Source organism: Schistocerca serialis, chromosome 5, assembly GCF_023864345.2.
Source record: "Schistocerca serialis cubense isolate TAMUIC-IGC-003099 chromosome 5, iqSchSeri2.2, whole genome shotgun sequence".
NCBI lineage: Eukaryota > Metazoa > Arthropoda > Insecta > Orthoptera > Acrididae > Schistocerca > Schistocerca serialis.
In genome coordinates this window covers 716,280,524-716,297,683 of record NC_064642.1, presented here as the reverse complement: position 1 = coordinate 716,297,683, position 17,160 = coordinate 716,280,524, and the positions used below count along the sequence as shown (strand labels likewise).

Sequence of the window (17,160 nt, the reverse complement as noted above, 5' to 3'; positions counted from 1 at the left end):
ATTGGCAGACAGGGCACACAGAAAGAAGATTGCTACATATTACCAGCCACACCATAGGGCAGTGACCTTTGTATGTGTGTGTGTGTGTGTGTGTGTGTGTGTGTGTGTGTTTTGTATGCTTATTTGTATTTTGCGTACATCTGACAAAGGTTTGTATGCTTATCTGTATTTTGTGTACATCCGACAAAGGAGTTAGTCCCATACTTATTACAACTAGCAGTACAATAACCCATGATAAACAAAGCAAGGAGGACATAAAAAGCAGGTTAGCACAGGAAAAGAGAACATTCCTTGCCAAGAGAAGTCTACTGGTACCAAACAAAGGTCTTCCTTTGAGGAACAAATATCTGAGAATGTATGTTTGGAGCACAGCATTGTATGATAGTGAATCATAGACAATGGAAAAACTGGAACAGAAGTGAATCAAAGTGTTTGAGATATGGTGCTACTGAAGAATGTTGAAAATTAGGTGGACTGATACAATATGGAATGAGGAGGTTCTCCACAGAATCAGTGAAGAAACAAACATGGAAAACACTGATATAAAGAAGGGACTAGATGGTAGGCCATGTTAAGACACTGGAGAATAACCTCCAGGGTACTAGAAGCAGCTGTAGAGGGTAAAAACTGCACAGGAAGACATAGACTGGAATACATCCCGCAAATAACTGTAGATGTAGGGTGCAAATGCAACTCTGAGATGAAGAGGTTGCCACAGGAGAGAAATTCATGGCAAACCACATCAAACTAGTCAGAAGGCTTGATTCAAAAAAATTAATTACATTTGCTACTTGCAAAAGTATTGACATTTTGTATCTGTATTTCACCAAATGTAATGTCAATTTGTCAAATATCAATGTGTGTCACGTATCCATTTTTTAGATTTGTTTCTAAAATAAAAATATATCAAACTGCAGCTACAATTGTTTCAGTAAATGTTGAAAGACTTTCTAGCTGAAAGCACATGTTGCTCAACAACTGACATTCTCTCTCTCTCAGAACTTCCTCATACTGAGTGACAACACTGCAATAGCTCTAATATGGTTATACAATTTTTGTACATCAAAAAATTGAAAGAAAAACATAGCAATTTAAAATTAATCATCCTTTTTTAATTTCAATGCCAACCTATCACAACATTTTTCATTACTCTAGTTCATTTTATAACTCACTTTACACTAGTCGTAAAAACCAGGTATTGCAGTTACAAATATTTTCTCATATTCATAAACTAAATAAATTCTCACTAGAGGCAACTGACCCAATTGCATATCTCTCTCTCTCTCTCTCTCTCTCTCTCTCTCTCTCTCTCTCTCTCTCTCTATCTGTACCCTCCCCCCCCCCCTCCTACCCCACTTCCTTACCCCCTGCAGGTGCTCCTGAGTTGAAGGACGTCTGAAGCACCGGCAGTTTAGTTTGGAGGGGATTACAGTTTTAGCAGTTTCATGTATGGGATGTACAGGGTGTCCAAAAAGTCCCTTTACAGCTTCAAAATTTTATTACAATGGCAGTTTTTGAAATATTTTAACAAAATTTCTTGTATTGTAATCACTGTTTACTAAAGTTTTTATATGTACTAAAATTTTGTGTTTCAGATAATCTGTTGATGGAAGGTACTGAAACTCTATAAAATGGCAACTCCTCAAGAGAAGGCACAATGTGTGACCTGGTTTATTGAGACAAAATCAGATTGGATGTTCAGACTCGACGAAACTTCAGAACGAAGTATGGAAGAGATCCACCATCGCACTCTTCAATTCGTGCGTGGCACAAAAAATTTATGGAGACAGAGACAGTGTTGGACAAAGGGAGGAGAGGGCGATCAAGAATATCCAAGGAAAACAGCAATCATGTTTTAAATGTCTTCACTCATTCACCTACAAAGTCCATCCGCACTGCTGCCAGACTGTTGCACCTACCACGTTCAACTGTGCATAAGGTCCTCCACAATAACTTACGGTTGTATGCTTACAAAGTGCAACTGCTACAGACAATCGAGTCAAATGACAAGCCCAAAATGGACAGAGTTTGCATTCAACATGCTTGAACGCCTTTCAGTGATAAGGCAACTTTTCATGATTCTGGAACATTAAACATACACAATGTGAGAATCTGGGGATCTGAATACCCCTATGTGACTAGGGGCTTCACTGAGATAGTGCAAAAGTGAATGTGTGGTGTGGAATCATGTGCAACTGAATAATTGGTCCATTTTTCTTCAACGAGTCAACAATTACTGCAGATGGTTACCTCAACTTTCTGACCGAATATGTAACACCACAAGTGATTGACTGACAACCATCTATCATTTTCCAGCAAGATGGTGCACTACCACATTGGGAACTGCATGTTCATCGGTTCCTCAATGAAACGTTTCCAGGCAGATGGATTGGAAGGGATGGGCCAATTCCTTGGCCACCGTTTTTGCCAGATGTCACTCCCTTGGACTTTTATTATGGGGGTATGTAAAAGATATCATTTATCACACACAGATATGGGACATTGCTGACTTGAAGCAAAGGATTCGTAATGCCATTGCCACCATTGATGACGCTATGCTACAGTGAACATGGCAAGAAATCGAGTACCATCTTGATGTGCTTCATGCAACTAAAGACGCCCATATAGAGGTCTACTAAACACTGTCAAAAAAACTTTTATAAACACTGATTACAATAAAGGACATATTGTTAAAATACTTCAAAACTGCCATTGTAATAAAATTTTGAAGTTGTAAAGGGACTTTATGGACACCCTGTATATTTCCCTGTCAAAAGTCAGATAATTACTGGACAACTTTGTATTTCAACAAGTAATAACCATTCTATTTATAATCTTGTCATTTAATAACAGAAGGCCTCTATTTATGTAGTTTCATTAAATCTTTGTGAACATCAGTAAATACTGCAAGATCTTTGTTTCTTCATAAGTACAAAGGGTGATTCTGTCTTCAGGGAAGAGTTCACTGTCACTATTTGTCTGGCACTTTAGGTTGGTTGAGACTTAAGTTTAATGGTACAGGTGGTAGTAGTAGTACTTCCATTAGCAGAATGGTGACCACTGATACTTAACTCTCCGTAGCTGAAATTTGCTTGATGATATGGTGACCAGTGTCTGAAGGCAGCTCATGTTAGATGTCGGTAAGATATAGTGGATAACATCAAATTTGCCATGACTGTTCATAGACAACATGGTTGTATATAGAGGGATGTTGAAACACCAGGAAATTGTTACAAAATGTGGGAAGACCAGCAGAGGAGCGATACTTGGAGCAGGGACTGCAAGCCGACACTTGAGGTAAACAAATGTTAAGTATTTGTAAGTAGGTACAAAGCTCTATTACTACTTAATGATACTGCTAACAATCAACTCCAGAAAAATTCACCCAAAAAAGAGAGAGAGAGAGAATAAGTTTAAGTATGAGGAACAACGCACAAAACAAGTTACAGAAATAGCAAGTACCAGAATCAGTTTCTCTGGAAGAATCTTAAGTAAATGTAATTCAGGTCATACATTTCTATGTCAAATAAATATACGTAATACACATTCAGAAAAATAGAAGGATTAAATGAAACCATTCACCATAAACTGAAACATTGAGCAACGGTCCAGTACACAAATTGCATTGAAATTATTGCTAAGCTTTCAGACAATGTGCCTTGAAGTTAACAGCTGAAATAAGAATGTCCATCACACGCACACAAACACGCACGCACACGGCTACACTGTCCCACACATTGTCAATGCATCCCAAGGGGTGAGAGTTTACATTGGAGGAGTGAGTGTTGAAACAAGGAGGAAGGAGGGGTTGAAGGGAAATAAGGTAGTGACTGGGAGGAAATGAGATGTGAATGTGCCACTGATCAATATATCTGACAAAATCCTTCACACCAGTCAGGCTGCAGTTTCACGACAATATGTCCAGCTGGGATAATTTAGTTTAGAGTGTGTGTGTGTGTGTGTGTGTGTGTGTGTGTGTGTGTGTGTGTGTGTGTGTGTGTGTGTGTGTGCGCGCGTGTGTGTGTGCGCGCGCGTGTGTGTGCGTGTGCAGAGGGGAATGGCATGGACATGCTGTGTGCAAGTGGGAGCGGCAGGTAGTACAGAAATTTCCAATAGCATTCTAGAGGTGTGACATTATGACACCTAACTGGGTGCACAAAGTTTGAATTCACAGTGTCACCTGGGCTGTGATATGGCCAAACCGCTGCAGTGGGTCGCGGCTACTCTCAGCTACAGAAGACGCTACAGCGGGTGGTGGTGCAGTACACAGGCTGTGGCAGGCGTGTGCTAGTTGTGCGAGGCACTGCAGGAACTCTCCACGCAGCCGCGTGTAGTCAGTTGCAAACTGCAGTGAGTGCGCAGGCGTGCTTGCAGCCTGTTTTACACACAAAATACAAACTCTTAACTTAAGTCTTTGCATGTCTCTTTTCAAATTTGAAACACAAATTAACTGAAGGTAAGGTAGTCAGGTGGTTTCAGCCTTATCTTAATAGCAGGAAGCAGAAGGTATTTATACATTTTCACATAATAAGAAACAAGATAGCAAGCAATAAAATACTGTCAATTGGAAAGTTTCTCAAAGATCCATATTATTTCTGTTTCTTTTTTTGACTTACATTAATGACTTGCCTCCAATTGTAAAATACAACTCCACAATGTATTTTATTTTATTTATTTATTTATTTATTTTTTTTTTATGATACAAGCAAGCTGTTGATTGTTTGAAACAGGAACTGAATATATTATGCTCTGGAGAGAAATAACTTTTGGTTTACAGCTAGTATGTTGACACTTAAGGGCAATAAAACATGTGGCATACAATTTCTTACACACAATTCTTTGCACTGATATTTACTATGCAGACATTTATGGCCTCCAACAAAAGCTAAATGCTGCCACCTATAAAATTAGAAACTGTCCACACTTAGCACCAATGACATGCGTAAACTCATTTACTTCACATTATTTCATTCCTTGATTGCGTATGGGATAATATTTTGGAGCTACACAGTTCACGAACTTACCATATTTTCAGTCCACAAGCCGAAAGCTTTGTTTGGCAGTCTTTTTGTTATGCCTGTCCATGACACACAGCATCTCCAATATATGGTGAGTAGCAACTATCCTTTTCATAACATTGTCATGTAATTTAAGTGTTCGGTGTGATGGTGAAAGGAATACTTTTCTTCTCTACAAAATATGAGATCAAGAACCGATACAAGTATTTTCTAGTTTCCTTAATCCATGTGCACAGAACATTGCGAGCAGAGGGTAGGACGGTTATAGGGCCACATGGCAATTTTCACACGAAATGAATAAATCTAAGGACAACAAAACATCTCTCTTGTTTCTCTTATTTAAATGTTCAGTTTATTTAAACTGAGTTTGCCCTTTTTGTAAATTATAAGCAACAGTCACAATATGGAGAGAAGTGGTTAACAGCAGAAATAAAAAAAAAAAGATGAAAAACAGAACAGTGAGAACACAACTGAAGCAAAATCTGTCAAGTTTTGTAATAAGACTTTTTATCAGTTCTAGGTTTGTATGATAATTGATTAATATTCACACTAATAGCAACATTCAGAACAATGCCAATATTTAAGAAATGACGTTTTTTTCCATCGTCACTAAATTCACAAATATTGGTATAATGTAAAACTGTTTGTTGCTGTCAGTTACAAATTTTGTGGATATTACTCACTTTGAGAGCTGCAGTAGCTTTACAGCAGTGAGTGACAGCTGTCTCGATCCTCTGCACAGTCCCAGGCAACTGCCCACCCTGCAGAGCGGTCTCACCACGGCACAGTGCCTCCAAAGATACAAGCCAGAAGTGCAGTTGCTCTGATGCCACATTTTCCTGGAGGCGACCGAAGATGTTGGCTGCTACAGCATGGTGACCATATCTGTGTAACATTAGACTGCCTGTTATAAATGAATGTTAAAACTTTAAATATAAATACTGCTTTGCCATGGTAATCAAAGTTAAATATGTCTGTCTTCCCTTGGAGTAAAACCAGAAAATAACAATATAAAATTGCCACATGCACATACAGGGTGAGCCCAAACTCTACTAACAATCTTTGAAAGAATGATTTGGTATATCTGCCCGGAGTTTTAGTGCATGTAAAGCTCCATCCTTGTAGGCTCCCTTTACAATAATTCATCTAGTTTGTAACATCAGTTACCTTTATGACTTTCTATAAATTTGTTCTTATTACTGAAGCCACAGTAACAGTGATGCAACATTGGCACATAAAACAATGTAATACCACCTTAAGTTTTTTTCCATCATAACTGGTAAAAGAGGTTTGTTTTATCAGTAGCTCTTGGAATTACATAAAATTACTTTCTTCAAATATTTATGAGCTTGGGACACCACTTGCATAAAATATAAAAATAAGAAAAAAAAACATTGTGCACAATGTACATGTTCTTGTTAAATTAGACATCTACATAACTACATGCCAGTGTGCATGAATTAGTTAATATTTAAGTGTTTTCTCTTTTTACTATACCAATATATAAAATAACCATTGCAAAGATGATCTCTGGATGAATAAATTTATACTATATTAGCTACTCATTCAGTCATACATTTGTTCATTCAAATTTCATGTTCCATTACCCTGTCAAGTAGGATGACTTTCAGCGATGTGGAATGAATCAAGGTAAATGTTATCAAAACACAAGCGAATCATAAGAAAACTTAATTTTATGTATATGTATTAACAATTAACTGTAGCTGTATCATTTAACACTATTCATGCTTATGCAAGCTAAATTTAATCAATTGGAAAGAAGGCATTTACTATTAAAAAGTCACACGTTCCTCAGTTAAATTAAGTATGTGATGTTTTAGCTTGATATTTACTGGATTACATTAGTATTTTGCAAAGAAAATAGTTATCTGTAAATATATCGTCATGTTTGCAATACATTAGAGCTTCTCATACAAATTTACAAGACCCATTAGTTGGCAACATGCGCTAGCAAGCTGCATCTGGAATTCAGCGAGCATGCTGGGCCCAGACTGAATCCATGTGGGGCATTAATGACAAGGGCTAGTTTGACAACCAGCCTGGATGTGGATTTTATGTGGTTTCCCACATCTGACTCAGATGAATATCAAGCTGGTATCAAAGCCCCTCCTCAGTTATAAGATTCACAAACATTTCAAATAACATTCTCATACTTTCACATGGGTAACACTACACATGAACAGATGAGGCACACAATTTCCCAGGTTGGTGACAGAATCTGAATCCACTCCCTCCAGGACTAACACTGCCAAATCCAGATTAACACACCAATCCTATGAAGATATGGAATAAGGCAAGAGGGGGGGATACAGCTTTATGATGAGCACTGCTACTTGCCATGTTGGCAATTTTTTAAATTTTCCTTCTACTTGGTTGGAATATCCACTTCCTTGCATTATGTTACATGTGAGCTTGTTGAATATGTTTGCACCAGAGAACATGAGTGTTGACAAGGAGGCAAACTCTACATGAAAACTGGTGAGTTTAGTCTCGTCCGAAGGCCTGAGTGAACTGCTCTTTTTTTTTATCTTCCCCAAATCTGTCCCTCTTTCCTTCTAAGGAAAGAAGTAATAGTTCCAAAGGCTAGGATAATTCTGTATGTGTGTTTTGCATACTACCAGTTTCACCTCATCAGTCTGTCTCATAATTTTATGATGCTAATGTCTGTTGTTTGTTCATGCAGTGCCTGCATCTATATTTTTGTCATTTATCAGTCAGTGGAATATTTGCTGTCGCCGAGGAAGTAGAAAAATTTAGTGGCCAACAATTTCAATATAACACCATTTCTGGAAGCTCAATTTAATTAGGATCACAATTTTTGTATGTTTCTCATTTAATGCTGTTCCAAGATGCTTTTGCCTTATCGTTTGAACTTTTAATTTTTTGAGTGTAGTGCACGTATGCCACTTTTTTGATAGCAAATCAGAGGATTTTACAATGCTGGTGGCTATGGAGTTTCAACTCTTGACAATGGCTTGTCCTTTGATTAAGAAATGCTTTCTCTTTGTAGCACAAGATACACTAATCCCTTGTTTATTTCAGAGGATAATAATGTTCAAACCTGTCCAGTAATATATTCCCCACACTCTTCCCTTAGTTTCACTCTATACACCAAGGTCAAGCCACCATTTATGATTCTGTGAAACAATACTTTGATCCGTTACACAGTACTTTCCTCCTATGATCTTTAGCTAATTAGTCAGTATATTTTATTGTTAACATTTGATCATTATAGTCATATAAAACATTGACTACTGGTTTTATGTCTACATCAGTGAAGGTCGTTGGGTCTAAAAACAAACTGTCAGGTTGTTGCACTGTGCTTTTCAATCTTTTAAGGGAATTTTACTGTGGCAAATAATAAATAAATCAACATCAACAACTCTACATGTCTCCAGAAACACTAATCTTATTAAAATTGTCCCTAGATGCTTTTTGAATTCTCAGGTATATTCTACTGGTGACCTCTGAACTATCTGTACCACAACCTTGTGTGTTTCCTGAACCACTACAAGTACTGTGGCACTTCATTCAAAGAGCTGTTCAACACAATTACCATTAAACTGAAGGGCTTGGGATTTTACTCAATTTTTGCATATGTAGCCAGTTCCCCTTTCTTCTTATTGGTTCAAGAGAAGTATGATCCATCAAGATGAATTCATGCAGCTTCCGTGATTTCCACAAGATTCCCTAACTGTCACAACAAATCAGTTAAAATTCAATCCATCCTTTCATTTTCCTGTATGTATATGAGAAGTCCATCCTTTTTATTAACTAGACTTTAGATGTTCTGATGGAAGACACTACATGTACTTTCTTTAACATCCATGGCTTTGTACTAGCTGCTATATTTTTTTTTCACTAATAGCTGTTTCAACTGTAACTATATTTATTCTTCAACTCTTGTCTTTTGGATGAATATATCATAAAAAGACCCAGGGAATAAACAACAAATCACTAGTATGTGATGCATACTGCTTTCACTGGATTGGATGCCTCTGGAAATGTGGGAGCCACCTCTTACCTAAAGTATTTGGATACAAAACATGCCGTGTATGTTACAACCAAGTGAGGAGCTGTGCATCAGTCACAATCATATGTAAACATCCTTCTCCCCTGAATAAATTTTCAAGCTCTAATTAACGTGTTACACATAGGGTTAATTGTAAGGTTATCATACCACTCAAAGTATGACACAATCTTCACATTAGTATAAGGAATAGTCTCAGCAGTGTGCTTGATACTCTCCACTGTATAATTAAAACTATCTCCAACCATTATCCAATGATCTGCTTTACCCAATATCATTTCCCATAGAATCTAAACCAATCACTTAGTCCTCCACTTGTCTTAATAATTCACATTATTTGGTAGTCACTTCCCACAGACTTCACTTGCATCTTAAATCCCGTACTGTTAGACTGTTCCTGAACTTCTTGCATTGGCTGTATGCTTTTTTTTTCACAGCCTCCAATGCACAGAAGCAACTGGAGATAGGTGGACTGAAGCTATAAGACTTGCAGCTCTCCTGGATCCTTTCACTTATTTTGAAGGCTTGATTGTAATTCCATCTTCTACTACTATTACTATTACTGCTAAGATTCTTTATGCATCTGAAGCTTGTTGGTGGTTCCTGTATATGCTGCTCCCTTCCACTCTTACTATGGCTCCTGCTGTCATTTTGTTTTGTTTTGTCTTGCTTGTTTATTAATTTATTTTACTGTCTCACCTGCATTTTCCTTTTTCTTCAGGTCTAGTCATCTACACACACACACACACACACACACACACACACACACACACACATTCTCTCTCTCTCTCTCTCTCTCTCTCTCTCTCTCTCTCTCTTGACTCTTACTGACTACCCAGATGAAAAGTGTGTGCCCTTAGTTAGTGATCACCATCCCATACAATTTACACATGAAATATAAGGACAAATCCGAAAGACATTAATGTCAAGGACAACACAAATTGAACACAGGGGAAGTGGGAACAAAAGCTTTGCAGGCATCACTAACCTGGCGGCAGATCGAGCTATCCTGTAATTTGCCCAAAGATCAGCTTTCTCTGAAACTGCCTCAACTGCTTTTCGTATCTCGAGTGGCCACTCATATGTTAACATTGTCTGGAATATTAATGTGCAAAGCATTACCTGTGAACAATATAGTAACCTGGTTACAGTGGAAAAGTTATAATGTTGTCCTTCCATAGTAGATAGACATAAAAAGCTATGATAAAAAGAGGCAAAATGAAATATCATAAAAGTTAACTAAGAGTGACATAACAGCATGATATTTTTTAAACATACTACACAAATAATCGCTGTTCCTAGGACCAAAAGGGATACCTAAGTAACATCTAAAAACAGCTGAATAAACACCAAGGAAGCTACCTGTAACAAGAAACACACCTAACACACACCACAGAGAGAAACACCTTTATCTCATATTATAATATTTTAATACATATTTTTTATTCTAAAAGCTCGGCATCTTATACTAAACTTTACATTGTTAGTAGTACAGCTGTCATTCCATCAGCATCTCTATCATAGTTTATTTCAATAAGGAAACTTTGTCTTGCAGGTATTTCTTCAATTTGTGATATCTGTTTAATTTTTTATTTAAGTGTGGGCACAGAATAATTTACAGTGTTGTAGACACCAAACTAGAAGGGAAGCAACATAAATTAATCAGTACACAAAGTTTTACATTTAGAAATAAGTCTCAATATGGTGACTTAAAAGCAAGAGTGCGTGTTCATTTAACATTCTCACCCTCACTGTTAGCTCATGAAATTACTCTGTTGGACAATGCAGCCACAGTAAATAAATTATTTACCTGATTAGATTAGATTTACTTTCATCCCAATTGATCCGTAGTGAGGAGGTCCTCCAGGATGTGGAACATGTCAGAAGAACAACAATACATGACAAATATTTACAACTAAAACAAATAAGCTAATGTACCATCCCACAGGTCTCAAGTGGAATGATTGTCATTTTTTAATGAACACTATATGAAAGAGTCATCTTACAAATACTAATGCACTGAATTTAAAATAAAAAAGTTTTTTATTTATTTATAAGGTAATAAACATGTAATACAACTACTATAATACTTATTTACAATGAACACATTACTGCACTGAAATGGTGCAGAAGTTAGATTGTACTTACACACACACACACCCACACATTTTCAATGAACACATTACTGCACTGAAATTGTGCAGAAGTTACATTGTACTTATATACAAATCAGTTGGTTTTACTAAGAAAGTCATCAATGGAGTAGAAGGAGTTGGCCACCAATAAATCCTTTAGGCTTCTCTTAAACTGAATTTCATTGGTTGTTAAGCTTTTTATGGCTGCTGGCAAGTTATTGAAAATGTGTGTTCCTGAATAATGCACACCTTTTTGTACAAGACTAAGTGACTTTAAATCCTTGTGAAGATTATTCTTATTTCTAGTATTGATTCCATGAACTGAGCTGTTGGTTTGAAAAAGTGATATATTTTTAATGACAGATTTCATTAAGGAATAAATATACTGGGAAGCAGTAGTTAGTATCCCTAGTTCCCCAAACAGGCTTCTGCAGAATGTTCTTGAGTTCACACCACATATAACTCTTACTGCACGTTTTTATGCCCGGAAAACTTTAGCTTGGCTTTGTGAATTACCCCAAAAAATAATTCCATATGACATTATGGAATGAAAGTAAGCATAGTACGCGAGCTTTTTCATTTTTATATCCCCTATGTCTGACAAAATTCGCATTGCAAACAGAGATTTGTTAAGACGCTTCAGCAGTTCTGTGGTGTGCTCCTCCCAGTTGAATTTATTATCAAGCTGTAATCCCAAGAATTTAACACTGTCCACTTCTTCTGAGAAGAGAGAGAGAGAGAGAGAGAGAGAGAGAGAGAGAGAGAGAGAGAGAATGTTGCACATCTTGCAGAGTTATCTTCAAATATACTGGAATGCTTACATTCACTTATCAGGAAATTTATATCACAATGGTACATGTTGGTAATATAAAACTCTGACAGGCACTGACACACACACAGGGGAGGGTTAGAGAGGGGGGGGGGGGGAGGGGGGGAGTCATAAAGACTTTGCCTCCTTACCTTGCGTTTACTTTCTGGCCTAAAACTTTCAATAACAAATTGGAAATTCCTGTACCTTCAAAACATAATTACAAACATCCCTTATTAATCCCAAGTGATAATGTTAGCTGTATTTAAGCATCTCTTCTACAGGGAGGAAAGGAAGAAGATTTAATTTCTCACTGACAAAGAAGTGATTATAGATGTTGGTGTTCCATGGAACACATTTCTTTGATACAGAAATGTGGTCATTTAAATGTGATGCTAGCAGTAGAAGTAATATCTTTGCTGCTGTTTTCAGTGTGTCAAAAACTGCCTGTAAAAAACTGTACATATCAAGTTAATCACAGTTTAAAACTGTTGAAGTCTTCACAGGCACTTCTTGACAAGTTGCTTGTTCTCACATATCTCAAGTTTTTGGTTGATGATCCTTTAGTAGTTTTTCTGACATATTGCTACCACAAGTAGCTAGCGCTGACAAAGACTCAACATCCTTTGCTGGTGGTGGAGTATGGTCCACAACCAGTAACCAAGGGTGAATCTTTATCAATGCTAGCCACTCTTGCTGATGAAACATCAGAAAAACCACAGAATGATTTTGTGATTTGTTCTTCTCATATGGATAGTATTTCTCCTGCCTTGTTTTCATTGTATCTTCTCACATAATTACATTACATTAATACTTGTTCATAGATCACAAATAACACACACACACACACACACACACACACACAGTTGGCAGGGTAGCTGCATGAAGCTCACAGTGAGCCTGGAGGCAAAGGGAGGAGGGGTGCATTAACTGTGGGGAAAAATGAGGACAAGGACAGAGAAAAAACAATGAAAAAACAGATCCAGAGTTGACTGTATGAGATGCTAGCATGGAACAGTGACAGTTACCAAGTTAGAGAAGATGATGATGATGATGATGATGACGATGAGTAAGTAGACAATCCTCGGGATTTGTTAGGAGTAAAGTATTGTGTTTGAAATATAACTTGCCCTGTAGTTGCACAGCTGAACAAGTAATAGGGGTGAGAGAGGTGAGTTTCGAATGAATATTTTCAGGCAGTGCAACATGTCCCTTTGGAGCAGACGCATCATTTCACCTGGTGTTCAGGGTGGGAATAAGCCTATTGTGCACAGACCAGCTTATTACAAGAATTTTCCAACAGCACACTGAACTGCAGTTGGCACAAAAAAGAATGGTAATCATACCCAACAAACAAGAATCAGCTGAGGAAACTGTGAATATTGTCTCTCAGAAAAGTATTAAGTGGACTCTCACGAAATTTTGAGAAAACACAGTACACACAATTCTGTACAGTAAATGGCATAACACCATTGATAAATATTGACTTTGAACATAAGTCTGTTGCTAAGGCAGAATATTCAAAATTTCAGGGTGCATGCATTCATGAGAAATTGAATTGGATGAAACACAATGATGATCTGGTAAAACAGTTAGATTCAACTTCTTATGCTACTAGGGTTATTGCAAATTTTGGTGATAAACATATCAGTAAATTAGCCTACTATGCCTACTTTCATTCACTGCTTTCATATGGCATCATATTTTGGGGTACTCCATCATTAAGAGAAAAAGTACTCATTGCACAAAAGTGTGTAATCAGAATTCTAGCTGGAGCCCACCCAAGATCACCTTGCAGACATTTATTTAAGGAACTCAGGATATTCACAGTACTTTTGCAATATATGTATTCACTTATGAAATTTATTATTAATAACTCATCCCAATTCAAAAATAATAGTGAAGTGCACAGCTACAACACTAGAAGAAAGGGCGATCTTCACTATTCTGGGTTAAATCTGACTTTGGCATAGAAAGGGATGAAAGACGCAGCCACAAAAATCATTGGTCATTTGTCAAATAGCTTTAAAAGTCTGGCAGATAGCCAACCAACATTTAAAAACAAATTAAAAGAATTTCTGAATGACAACTCCTCCTACTTAATTATACTGTGTAAAGAAAACTTGTGTTACACTAACAAAGTCCACATAATTACAAAATGTTGTATTCATGATCTATGGAGCAAGTATTAATGTAATATAATGATGTGAGAAGATACAATGAAATCAAGATAGTAACAATAATATGCATATGAGGAAAACAAATCACAAATCTATTTTGGATAGACATTACATCTCAGCAGTTAAGAGGCCAGACAGTATTGTAACTAAGAACAGAGAGAAAACTGTACAAGTACTCCAAGACATCTTCATTTTATATATTTGGATTCTTCTGTCACTTCTTGATAGAACAGTTTCACACATAAGGTTGAAAAACAATCAAGCTGTGTTCTACTAATATTTATAATGACATTATACATTATGAGACCAAGACACTGCTGTAGTCAATTATATCGTATTGCAAAGGCCTGTTTCGGCTTGATTGCCATCTTCTGGTTATCTATGCAAAATTTCAGATTTTGAAGTAGACAGTTTAATGTATTATGGAATAGAATTACACTTTGCGACATACATATGGTGATCTTGATATTCGTATAATATCGCTGTCATATTTGCTGTCACTATTGGATAAGTTTGCTCCTTTGGTTTTAGTAGAGTTATAGTAGTGTTAAACTTTAGCTGGAGCAGTTATTTCTGAAGCTTTTGAATTATGATAGCTTATTTTATAACGACTTTACTTGACAGCTATACTGATAGTTGAGTCAGCAATGTTATACAGTTACAGGCTGTTTGTTTCCATAGTATCCGGTAGGCCATATCTTACCAGCTGTATTATATTGCTTATATGATTCGTGTTTATTTGGTTCTATGCTCATATGTAATTTAATCCAACTGTTTTTTGTTAACTGGTTATGCCAGATAGTGATGTAGTGAGTGAGGTTTATGACAATTTCCCAATTTTATTTTATTCTCAAATGTATGTGCTTCAGTGGTTATTTTGAATTTCATGGTTGACATGATCTGTCAGATGTTTGTAGATTTTTTTTTCTATTCATCTCATGTTTGGGCAGACAATTTCAATAAAATTTTCTATAGAATGTTTGTGTTTCAAATCAGTCTCTTCATTTAGAATTTCTTGAGGGTAATTTTGTGTTTGTGAATATGCTTCGATCTCTTCAAGATTATACCCACACACACAAAATTACCCTCAAGAAATGAACAGATCACTCTGAAGTGTTCAATCAATGCCTGCTTGAATATGTTTCGATCTCTTCAAGAATATATTCACACACACAAAATTACCCTCAAGAAATGAACAGATCGTTCTGAAGCATTCAATCAATGCCTGCTTGCAGTCAATGTCTGTAATTCCTTTGTGTTGGTAAACAATGTTTTTCAAAACATACCTGCTGCTGCTTTGATTTGTTTTGAAGTGCAGGATGAGGGTATAGAACAGTTAGCACAAATTATTACAGATTGGTGGGAGGCAATGAATGCGAGAATCCCAGTTCACGGGTTCGCTTGTAATGATTCTAGTCTACAGCTTTTGGAAAGTTTTGATTGTTGATTAAGCAGATTGCACTCATTAAATGTAAAGGGTTCATCATTTTCATGAGAAACACAAAAAGCTTTGTACCATGCTAATGGAGTTCTTCTTTGTATTACTCAATTATTTTATAATAATTACAAAATTCGGTATTTTCTGACTCGAAAGTTTCAGACTGAAACCTGTGGAGCAAGATTTGGATTGTACAGACAACTATCTGGAGCAAATTATCACATCTCATTACTCACATTTTACAATCCGAAAGATATAATAATAATGACTCATGTTAAAATTTTACTTGATTTATGATCTTCACATTATGGAAGCATTTCTCTCAACTACCACAGTTTGGTTGATGATTTTGGAATTGTGTTGATTTTTCTAGTAGACCCAGAATTTGAAGCTTCATTTGTCCAAGTAATGAACAAAAATGATAAACTAAAAACAATCCTGTTTTTGTTTATATTTGAGGGAATGTCACACAAAAGACTTTACGAAAAAGGTTTTGTGAAACATGTGCAGCTGCAGTACTTAAGTCAAGTGAAGCCTTCATTTAGATATTCTTAATAAGAGTTACTTTACTCTTTCATCCTCAACAATCATGCTACCTGACTTGGAGTATTGTTTGTGTATTGATATTAGAGTCCTATGAATCACACTTTTTAAAAATTTGTAACTGAAAGCAGGTTCTACAGTTCATTTTGAAAAGTATTGTTTTGTCAGATATCAATTTAAACTTCTTTCTTCATATGTGTTTGTGTGGTGATGCTTTAACTGACATATATGAAGATATGACCAATACAGTTTCTAATAATTATACAAAACAAAAGAATGATAACGTACAGTCAAGAAAAGTAGCAAATAAAGCGCGAGGAAGCTTGATGTATTCCAAAGAAAATAAAAATTCAGTTACACAGTTGGGTTTTATTTGTGCTGAAACTCTGTATCCAAGTAATTTCATGGTTTGCTTTTGTGTATCTGATTCTGATTTGAAAGTGTGGTACAAGAAAAGCATAAAGTTTATACTAATTTCAAACCACACTATATGAAATTTTTCCTATCACAACGCTTTCAATGCAGTTACTTAAAGGACAGTTGAATTCATATGACTCCTTTTCCTTTATTCCCTAATTTGTGAGCCTATGTTTTTAGTAACTGCAATTGCATTTACAGACACCAGGAAACCTGTCAAAATAACTCATCAAAGGTATGCTGCTTTTTTTCATCATCAAAATACAAATGTTACTGCTTTCTCCAGTAAATACTAAATAAGGTTTCATTGAAATTATAATGAATAAAACAACTCGGTAATGAAGTTAAAATCCACTTGATGCTTATTTAATTTAATACATAACAGCAAGTTATTGTCATCTTTTGCATTTATTGGTGTGGAAAACTTATTTTTTAACATGCAAGTACATACTGATCATGCCATCCTATACAGCTGCACAATATTTTGTTTTTATGTGTAATAAGTTTTCTGTCTTAAAATTCCACTTTTGGACATATAAATTGGAAGAGTAATAGTTATTTATTCATGCA

General features: G+C 36.2%; 1 protein-coding gene and 1 long non-coding RNA gene across 3 annotated transcripts in view; one reads left to right on the top strand and one right to left on the bottom strand.

Moving 5' to 3' along the window:
• Positions 1-3,108, top strand: part of LOC126482320 (uncharacterized) — a 54,248-nt gene extending 51,140 nt beyond the window's left edge. The window contains exon 5 of one of the 2 annotated variants that reach the window (XR_007587629.1): positions 1,596-3,108. This is a non-coding gene — a long non-coding RNA (uncharacterized LOC126482320). The remainder of the gene's footprint in view (positions 1-1,595) is intronic. The other variant, XR_007587626.1, reaches the window with a different exon arrangement.
• Positions 1-17,160, bottom strand: part of LOC126482318 (integrator complex subunit 7) — a 157,635-nt gene that overhangs the window by 49,918 nt on the left and 90,557 nt on the right. Inside the window, 3 exon segments of the mRNA XM_050106360.1 lie at positions 4,181-4,375; positions 5,702-5,903; positions 10,058-10,191. Coding sequence (XP_049962317.1) covers positions 4,181-4,375; positions 5,702-5,903; positions 10,058-10,191 — 531 coding nt within the window.